The 10873-nt window shown below is 28.4% G+C and overlaps 1 protein-coding gene across 1 annotated transcript; it reads left to right on the top strand.

Annotated features, from left to right (window-relative positions):
• Positions 1-372: 372 nt before the first annotated feature.
• On the top strand, positions 373-8736 carry LOC145846089 (E3 ubiquitin-protein ligase TRIM9-like; the record flags this gene model as incomplete). The annotated part of the gene is made up of 10 exons (XM_082953004.1): positions 373-492; positions 1007-1594; positions 1640-1861; positions 4775-4885; positions 5101-5254; positions 5403-5548; positions 5766-5904; positions 6803-6930; positions 7389-7570; positions 8556-8736. Coding segments are annotated over exons 1-10 (1968 nt in total), but the record flags the coding sequence as incomplete, so codon positions are not given.
• Between the last annotated feature and the right edge of the window lie 2137 nt (positions 8737-10873).

Raw genomic sequence — 10873 nt, 5'->3', positions numbered from 1 at the left:
CTTTCGCCGCTGAACTTTCTAATCAACCAACAATCAATATTTACACATTTGAAGTTACGGGATTCTGTTTGGTGTAAACGAGAGAAGAAGATGAAAAACGTTTTGCATACAACGAAAAGAAACGCTAGACAGAAGTTGAAAAAACTTCTAGTTTCGTTTTTAAATTTTTAAACGTTAAAAGCTATCTTTATTTTTGTTCTAGACTTGAGTTATACTTTTTTGTATGAAAGCTATTAAGTTTTTGTTATTGTAACTACTTTTGAATTTTTCGTAGATATTCTTGTTTAAAGAGTAGAAACTACTTTTAAATCGTAGATTAAAAGACGATTTAACTAAAAACGTCATCAAAAATATTAAAACAGTTATTTAAAAAAAATGGAACAAGAGTTATTTTGTCCTCATTGCAAACAACTGTTTGATGATCCGGTAGTTTTGAAATGTGGCCACAACATTTGTTTCAAGTGCGCAAAAACTTTAGTACAAAAGCAACAGGTTAGATTTTTATAGAGCTAACTGTTACATCCTACTTAATTTTACTATTTTAGTAAAAAATTGTAATATATTATATAATCTATTGGTGATTGATTAATTTGATGATTAAATTTATCTTTACTAAGGTTATTGATTAAAAAAAACTCAATATAAAATTCTTTCTAAAAACAAGGTTTTACTTATAAAAACTATGCTTTTTAATTCAAAAAACTAAAAATTACATTTTAAATTCTATTAATTAAATATTTTAAAAGCTAATTATTACATCTTACTTAAATTCATATCTTTTATAAATAATAACCTGTAGTATAAAACTAGTCTAGTATTACAAAGTTGTGAAGAATAAAATAAATGTTATAGTTATTGGATAAAGTTATAGTTATAAAGTACATTAAGTTTTTTTCTAATCTTAAAACTGACCAGTCTATTTCCTACTCTTAGCATAATTTTTCAAAACTAACTTACGAAAATTTTAATAAAAAAAACAAATAAACTAACGACTTTTTTACTTTAGAAGTTGTCAGCAAAAATCGAGCAAAACTTGGAAGCATTGAACGCGGTGGAGTCCCCAAATAGAAAAACTTCTGAATCCCTGAACTTCAGCGACTCCGACAGCGGCTACTCGCAGTCCTCCAGCACCACCCAGAAACAAAGCGGCCGTTTCTCGAAAACTTCCAAAAAAATTCCCGCCTCGTCGGACAGTGTTGAAAGTTTCAACGAGGCGGCGAAGGAAAATCAGAAGATAAACCTGCCGCTCCTCCCCAAATCCGTTTGTTGCGTCACGTGCCCCAGCTGTGACGTCACAATGTTCCTGGACGACAGGGGAGAAAATAGCTTGAGGCGCAACCACTTGCTGTGCTCAATCGTCGCCCAGTTCAAGCAAAAAGCTGAAAAAAATTTTGGCGCCAACTCGGATGTCGCGAAAAAGCCCCCGAACCGAAAAGAGTGGCAGAGATGCGAGATGTGCGAGACTTCTTCTAGGCAGCTGGCCACGGTCAGATGCAACCAGTGCGACGTCAACTACTGCCCCAACTGCCTCGACGCCTACCACCCCGACAAGGGACCGCTGGCCGCCCACCAATTAGTCCAAGTTGCCCAGCAGGCCACCGTCAAAAGGAGCTCGTCGTCGCGACTTATGAGGGGGCAGAAACCGAACGCGACCAAAAGGTACTCGGTTGCGGTGGACTCGGTCGGAAGGGAGAAAAGGGTCCTGACGACACCGGAAACGGGGGTTGGCTGCGCGAAGCACGAAGACGAGGTGATTTCCCTGCACTGCGAAACTTGCACCATGTCCATATGCGTGGAGTGCCAGCATGAGCATACGGGTCACGACGTCAAGCCGATCGGCATGCAGTTCAAAGAGCACAAGGTTTGTTTTTTGTTTTATTTTGTTTTTTATAAGCTTTATAAAGGAAATCTTATCAGCGACGTGTTTTTTAGCTTGAAGACAACTTGTGCAAAACAACCGAAACTAAGCTCTTTGGTATTCAATGTTTACAAATTTCCTTATATTTTGAAAATAAATGAACATTATTGATTTTGAGATAACTATTACTTTAATTCTATGTTTAAAAAAATTTGGTCACACCTAAAGAATATTTTCTAATTATTCCGGTAATCAAAGTACTTTTTTCTTTTAAAGTCCGTCTTTTATAAAAAGCTTCCGAACCATTTTTAATGTAAACGTTAAATTAATAATGGTTGAAGCTTTTTTATTACACTACTTAAATTATGAAAATAAAATCTGCAAATAAGTTAGTTGCATGTTTAAAGTACGTCGTAATACTTTGAAACGATTAAGCATATTGTGTAGCAATCTGCCGCGCAACTACGCATGTTTTGCCCTGAGAAAATAACGCGTAAGCAAACGGCAGGTGCGAACCCAAGCTTTAATTATTCAACTAAAGATTTAAAAAACAACAAGCAAACATTTGACTCCATTGTTGCCGCCAACACGATAAATCATGTTTGAAATGACACATTATCAGCTTACCATACTGCGCGCAATGAGCAGATGTCTGCAGTGTAATGTCTGTTTTGCGCACAACATCCTGCCTGCTAAGTGCAAACAGCTCGGTAGTAACAACTGAATCATTTGTAGCAATTTTTTGTTCGAAAACCTGCAAACCAGATGCTAAAAAAAGTTACATTTGTTTTTGGTTTTGAACTTTTGATTTTTACATTCGAATGTGAACAAAATTTTCAAGATTTTTTAATTTAAATTACGATACTGCAAAATATCAACAAAACAACATGCAGTACATTGATAAAAAATACTTTTTGAAAACTACTGTTGTACACTACTCTAACGATAATAAGATAAAAGTTTTACAAGAACTATAGACAACATGTAAATAAACTAAATGCACTTATTAAATATATATAATTATTCAAAATGAAGATATCATAAGCAACTATTTTTGCTTTTAAATTTTACTTAGTATTTTTTTTATTTTAGTTTTAGTTAATCACATCATAAATAAATAAATTTATAATTATTTTTTTTAGAGTTAATTCGTAAACACTTGTTCTTAAACTTTATTAATTTTTCTTCTCATTTTTACCTTTTTTTTAAACAATTATTTACAAGCAAAATATTAATTTTGTAATCAAATTAGCTTTTGAATAGCTTCATCAGCTAGTTTTCTACTAGCTTACTGAAACTAACATTTAAAACAACTTTTTGGAAAAACTTTTTCAGCTATCAGTTAATATAGGCTTTGAATTTAAAATCTTATATCTAAACCGCTGTTAAATAAAAGACTTTTCGCAGTTACTTTAATCTGACTTACATGAAAGCTACAACGCGCAAGAAAAATTATTGATCAGTACTGTAAAAAGTATTAACTAATTTACGTATTTAGCTTGTACTTTCGTTTTACTTTCAAAATTACGTACTTAAATTATATTTAAAACTAAATTTATTATCAAGTTGATATAATTTAAAAGCTGTTAACAAAATGCTATGAAAATAATAATCTTTTAATAAAATTAAGTTAAACTAAAGGCAAAATTTCAAAAGCATTAACTTGTTTGCAAAAAAAGTCAGCCTAAAATCAAGTATTAATTAATTTCATAAATTAATTATAACAGACAAAACTTAGCAAACAAATGAGTTTATTGTCGTCAAAAGCGAGAAAAGCGAAAAATTATGTGGAAAGTTTGCAAGATGTAGAAGCTTCTCTTAAAGTAATTTTATTGGTTTTAAAATTGACAGTTTTAAAATATATTTGCTAGTTTTTCAACCTTTTTCACATTCTAGATTGATATATAAAAGTTTTAGTTTTTTGTTTTGTTGTAATATAGTAAAAAATTGTAATGAAATTAAAACAAAAAAAGAAAAAAAATAGACATTTTGCTGTTTTACATTCTATATAAATTTATGGTCACGAAGTGCGACAGAATCTTCAATTGAAACACTTTACACTTGTTTAAAATATTACTGTTGTAAACTAAAAATAGTAGTTTTGAAATCAATTTTTTGACGTAGGCTTTGTGGTATTTTATGACATTTTCTTTTTTAAAAAACAAATAAGATGTTATAAAATATCTTTAGCTTTCCTAAAATTTCAAGATAGTAACTTTTCTTAATGCTAAAACCAAAACTTTGTCTTTCTGTAAACCAAAACTTTGTCTTTACATTTATTTAAACAAAAACAGAAAAACTCAGAATGCCTAAAGTTAAAAACAACTACATATTTTGACAATGTGATGAACTTAATTGAATCAAAGAAACAAGAATTGTTAAATTTCATTCAAAAAGAAGAAGAAGCTAAAAAGAAAGTTAGTATCTATTTTTTATTTTAAAACTTCAGAGTTATTGTACAATATACATGTATAGTTTCTATAAACGTTAGCTAGTTTTTTTTTACAAGGTTTTTAAAATTTAAATTAAGCAGATTAGATAAATATAAAATGGGTCTTTTCAAATATTAAACTAACTAGTACTAACAAAAGTTTAGCATAAAAAATTACTTTTATTATTTTATCTAGTTTTTTACCTTTTTAAAGCTGTAAAAAACTTAAGTTTTTTCCTTACTCTCAAGTATAGATATTTTTTTAATTAATTTTGATTTTTTACATCAATATAGCCTTTCGAGTACCTACAACTTTAACAAACTATTTTTTTTAGTTTAATCTCAATAAAAGTATATTGAGTTTATTATCTTTTTACTACTAATGAGCACACATGGTACAATAAAGTTTTTTTTTTCAAGTTTTGAAGTAGTAAATATTTTGTGAACTAATTTCATGATAAAAGATAAGTTCATCAAACTAACAGTTGATCAACGAGCAGTTGTTGTCAACAACGACCAAGCTGAGACAAACCACGGGGCTGTTAGAGTACTGCATCGAAGTAATGAAACAGAACAACTCGGAATCATTCTTACAAGTAAGCTAACTATACTGATTTGTCTGTAAGTTTTTATTATTAGCAGTAGTTTAAGAAAAAAAACATTGTGACTAATTAGTTGGTTATGTCATGTTTTCAAGATTTATTTAAACTTCATGCTTAAAAGAAAACAGTATTTTTATAACTAAATGTTTTTATCGCAATTAAAAAAAAAACAATTTATCAAGTTTATTATTTTATAAAAACGGTTAAAGGTATCAGCAGACCTGATAGAGAGAGTTGCGTGTCAAACCCACCAGTGGAGTGCGAATTGTTTGCAGAAGAGAATCAGCAGTGAATTGAACATTGCCCTCAGAAACCACAGCTTGACCGACGAAATTAACAACATTGAATTTTTCACATTAAAAGGTAAACAAACAAGAATTGAAACTACAAAAATTTTATAAAATCAAGTATTTTAGTTAACAAGTAGTTTTTTAAACTAAATTGAAAAAAAAACTTAGTTTCAGCAATTCAAAAAATGGTCAACAAATTGTTTTAAAAAAAATACTTTTAGCAATTCCACCTACGCCAGCAGTAGAGGTTAAAAAGTGTTTATCAAGAAACAACTCAGTAACCATCAGTTGGAAAATAAAAAACGACGAAGGTCTATGCGACGGATTCAAACTTGAGATTGACGACGGAAACCATGGTCCATTCAGGGTATGTTTATTGAAATAAATTTATTTTCGTTTTCTCCTACGACTTCTCATTTTTGTTACGAACATATTTTATTGAGTTTATTAGTAACGTGTACTCAAAATTTTATACTTAATTTTTTTTATAACACCGTGGAGAAATAAATATTTACAAAGTACTGTTTAGTTAAAACCATTCAAACTTTTCGTTGAAATTTTGTTAACGCAACAACAAACACCAGGAAGTTTACGCCGGCGAGGAGAAGATGTGCACGATAGACGGGCTGCACTTCAACAGCATCTACAGGGCGAGGGTGAGGTCGTACAACGTGCACGGAACGAGCAGGAGCAGCAAGGAGGTTCACCTGCAAACCGCTGAAGGTTCTTGTTTCGTTGAAAATGTTGAAATAAGTAATTGAAGTCTGGTCACTGTAGTTTGTCTTGGACATAGTGCACTAGTTAATTTTTAAATGAATTTTTTGTTTTCAATTATAATACTTTTTTTAAAAAAGTACGTACGAATTTTGTCGTTTAATATTAAATTATAAAATATAAAAGGCAATGAAGTAAATATTAGTGAAAATGGTCTTGAATGAGTTAATGCTTAAAAACTTAAACAAAACTATGTATGTTCTAAAAACAAAAAACTTAAAAAGTTTTACATTTTAAAGTAATAAGTAAGAAACTTTTTTTTAAATATTTTCTATATTTTTCATTTAAAACAGTTAAAATTAACATTTTAAATACTTAAATAACTTGTTTTAGTCGAAAAACTCGGCATAACCTTATATTTACTTATGTTAGTTTTATTTCTGTAGTTATAGAATAAAATTTAAGTTAAAAGTTTATTACAAAACCTTCTTATAATAAATCTATAAGTGTAGCTTATTATGGATTTTTGATTTTAACATTATAAAACTCAGCTAACCATAATCTTGTTACGAAAGTTAATCATCAAAATATACTTTTAGCAATGGAGAGTTACTATATTTTAAAAGTTTTCAAGTTTTATATTATTTTTAATATTATATTCTTCCCCCGCAACTTCCATATGCTTCTTTGTTTTAAATTAACTCGTGCCAGCAATGCAGGATATGTTTTAATGGCTAGACATAAAAATTACCTTTTTAATACTTTTGTCTCCATTTAAATTTATGAGAGTTCGCCAAGCAAAAAATGTTAGATATAATATAAGAGGAGAAAAGTTCTGAGCCATTTGAATAATAAAAAAGTTTGTTTGAATTAGGTATTATGATATCAATATTGCTGTTTTTTTCAGTTGCATGCTTTCAGTTTGACAACAATGATGCGAAACTGTACGACTGCAAATTCGAAAATAACTTTACAACTTTGACGAGCTTCAACTGCAAAACCAAAGTTGTATTTGCCAATGTTGCTTTTTCAAAAGTACGTTCAAGTTATTTGTAAACTTGTTTTTAAAACAAATTTGTATACTTTTTTTAGTAAGGTATAAAAGTTTGTATAAAAATCGAACTGTACTAAACTTTAACTCGTAATAAACAAAAATTTAACACGTTTTAAAGGTTTTTGAAAGTATCGACAAAAAGAGAGTCTTTATTTCTAAGGTTGCTTTTTCCAAAATACTTTGAAGTTAATGTAATGGCCTGTAAATTTGTATATTTAAACTGCTTAATAATATTTAGAAGTTAAATAATATAAACAAAATACATTAGAGATAAACTTACAGTTATTATTAAACAAAATTGTTAAATACGTTTTAGCATTTTCTAAAAATTCAAAACTCCGCTGAAGCGAACCTTTTTATTTTAAACAATCATAAATAATTAAAAATCATATTAACTAGATCATATTTAAAACCCATTAGATTTCAAACAAACATTCAGGGATCGCACTACTGGCAGTTCAAAGTTTTGAAGCCGCCGACGAAAGGAAGCTGCGTCGGGTTCGGTGTTGCTCACTGTGACGTCACAAGGTCGGATCACGTGGGTTGTGACATATGCAGTTGGGGGGCCGTCTTCACCCAACACCACTGCATTCACAAACACGCGGGAAACATTTTAAACAAGTAATTTTTCCAAGTTTTGTGTTCTATTTGTTGACATGAGGAAAAGCTTTACGTCACAAGTCTTTTTGATTTTGTATGACATGTATTTACAAAAGTTAACCATCTAATAGTTTTGGTGTGCATTTTTATGACGAGAATTGGGAGTCATAAAAGTTCTAAATATTTTAAACAAAAAGATTATTGTAATATCAAAATTTTGAGTTCTAATATTGAAACAAATAAAAGGTTTATATCAATCTAAAGTCACAATAACTGTGTGCTTTTACATGTTCTTAAGCTTAATAGAAATTTTAGCACGCATGTTTATAACAAAAATAAAAACATTTCTGAAACATTATTTTGTTGTAAGTTGTCTATAAAAACAAGGATTAAATTTACAGTCTTCGACATTTTTTATTTTTGTATAACAGTTACAACTAGAGTTAAATCAACATAGTGTTTTATGTAAAAAAGGCGTTTTATTATGTCGTTATGATTAAAAAACATTACAACTTATCAATGTTATATAACTATAAAATATACAAAACAAATAATATATTTTCTGTAAATTTCTTATTTTTGTAAAAGCAATAGTAACAAAATTTCACAAAGCTTTTTGATTTGTTATAATTATCAAGTCTTTGAACAAATTTGTCTCACTAAAACTATACAAAAAAATATATTCACATCTAACTAGACATCTGCCCAGTTTATTTTTCCTAGTCACAAGTTCTTTAACTGAACATTGTTGCTACGGGTTTGATTTAAAACCATATGTTACAAATGTTGCCCGCAACATCTGATTTTAACTTAAACTACAAATTGAATTAAATCAAACATGTTCTGCAGCTGTAAGTAGCGCGAATAACGCTTGAAACTTTTACTTCAATCGATAACTTAGTTTGAATTTTAAAGAAATGTCTCTCTGCTATTTTAAACGCATATTTATTGAGAACTGACTTGTTAAAAATTATAACACAAAATACTTTGATTTTAACTGTTTCAGATTTGAAAAAGGTATAAAAGTCGGATCGGTGATAGGGATGTTTCTGCACTTTGCATCTAAAACACTGACAGTTTTCAACGACGGAATGCAGCAGGGAGACCCTATAAGCATTTATAACCAAAATGAAAGACTGGAAAGCAAAATTTACTATCCTGTTATCAGTTTGAACAAGAGTACACAGGTTTTTGGTTTTGTTAATTATGAAAATTATCTACACAATTTAACAATTAAAGGTTTTAAAATGCGAATAAAACTTATTAAATATGTTTAAATTAAACTGTTTCATTTAAAAACAAAATTAGTTTAATTTGTATAATTAAGGTTTGTTTTATACAACTATAACAAAAGAATTTCTAGAAGTTTAGGTAACAGTTATATATTTATGTAGTTGTTACAGTTTTTAAGACTTGATAACTTGCTAATAATTTTTAATTCAAGATAATGTATTAATTCTTAATACTTATTAATATTTTTGTGTCATTTTCTCAATTATTTTTATTAATAGATAAGACACACATCTTGTCTTATTTAACATTAATAGTACTATATCTCTTGTACAACAAAAATCAACCAGTATTTTTTATTTTAAAAGTTATACTATCGAAGTCAAGATATTCTTTACAAATTTTTAGTAGCTTAAACTAGTTCGACTTTGACGGTTAATCATAAAAGCTTTGTGAGTGCTTTAACGTTTTCTGTTTTGTTTGAATAATACACAAGTATAACTCAAAACAATAACAGGTGACACTTCAGACTGGCATGGTGTGCCCTCAAAGTCACATTTCAATGCCTCAACACCAAATTTTTCATCAAAAACAAATAAGCTCATGAAATTAAAATAAAACAAAACTTTAAAAAATAATTTAACTTGAGCCACTTTTGAAACAAAATTTTGTTTTTTGCACCAAGATTTTAGGAAATGTTATCGATTAAGTTTCGATCAGTGAAAGGGGGGCGAGCAACGAATGTAATGTGCAAAGTGCTTGAGCGAACCTTTACTGTTTAAAAAGTTTTTACATTTTGCATTTCATTTCTAATCGATTTACCTTTGTATGTCTTTTTCGTGTGTTATGTTTGGTAAGGAGTAACTAAATGTTTGTTTTCTAATATTCGTTTTAATAAAATTACAAACTTAAAATAAAAGTTCTTACTTAAAAAAGTACTTTAGTTATCAAAGCAATCGAAGTTTATACTTTTTAAGTACAGTATTTCAACTTGAAGAAACCTTAAATAAATTTTACAAAAAGGAATAACTTTTGTACTATTATTAACTTAAAATATTTTATCATCAAACAAACACCTTATAAAAGTATAACTATATTGTTTTTAATCTAACAATCTAGTTTTGATTATGCTAATAAAGTTCTAGTTAAAACTTTGTTTATATAAATATATAAAAAGACAGATGTTTTGTAATAAAAAATACGTAAATAAAGCTCCAATTATGTACTTCAATACTGCTTCTTATTATAAATTTTTTTTTAGCTAAAAGAATGTTAGAAAAAATCAAAAACTTTTTTTTTGCATAATAACTAAAATGAACCAAAAAATTACTTTGTTTGTGCAATTTGCAGTATTTATACCATTTCTAATTTGGATTTTAAAAAGACTAGATTAAAATTTTTGGATTTTTACATTTTAAGATTTTTAAATTAAAACTGTTAGGAATATGCAGACTATGGTTTGAAATAAATGGCTAGCAATTAAAACCTATAAACTTAAACTTAATTAATTATTTTTTTTTTAGATAAGTTAAACTAGTTAAACCTAGTCTACCTAAATCGAAATGGTTTTGATCAAGCTTAAAAACATAATAAGAGCTAGATCTTTATAAACGCTTTTATATTATATATAGCTTGACTAATATAAAGCGGTGGTTTTCTGACAACGTTTAAAAAATATTTTCTTTTCATACGTATTTCATACACAGTTTTAACGTTTTTTATTAATTATATTCTTTAATGAAATGATTTAATCAATTAAAGTTTAAAATAATTTAAAGGTCACTTTACCAAAAAGTTAGAAAATTTAAATATTTTATATTAAGTTAGCTTTGTCACTGGTAGCTTATTTTTCTTAAGAACTTTTTCAGTTGGCGAACGGTTCGAACGTTGGCAAACCATATTTTTAAGAAGAAATCTTTGGCGGATAACTTGCTTTTAAAAACTTATTCTATGATAAGTCTAAAACATTTAAATAGTAATTCAATTGGTAAGCAATAATATGTCTTTTAAAACTGTATTGACAGCTTTAAAAAAATAATTGTTAATTATAATTATTGTTAGTTTTGCGCGAGCTGTTTTCAAGATAGAAAATAC

Source organism: Thalia democratica, unplaced genomic scaffold (genome assembly GCF_965202585.1).
Source record: "Thalia democratica unplaced genomic scaffold, ktThaDemo2.hap1.1 HAP1_SCAFFOLD_276, whole genome shotgun sequence".
Taxonomy (NCBI): Eukaryota; Metazoa; Chordata; class Thaliacea; order Salpida; family Salpidae; genus Thalia; species Thalia democratica.
This window is presented reverse-complemented; position numbering and strand designations above follow the sequence as displayed.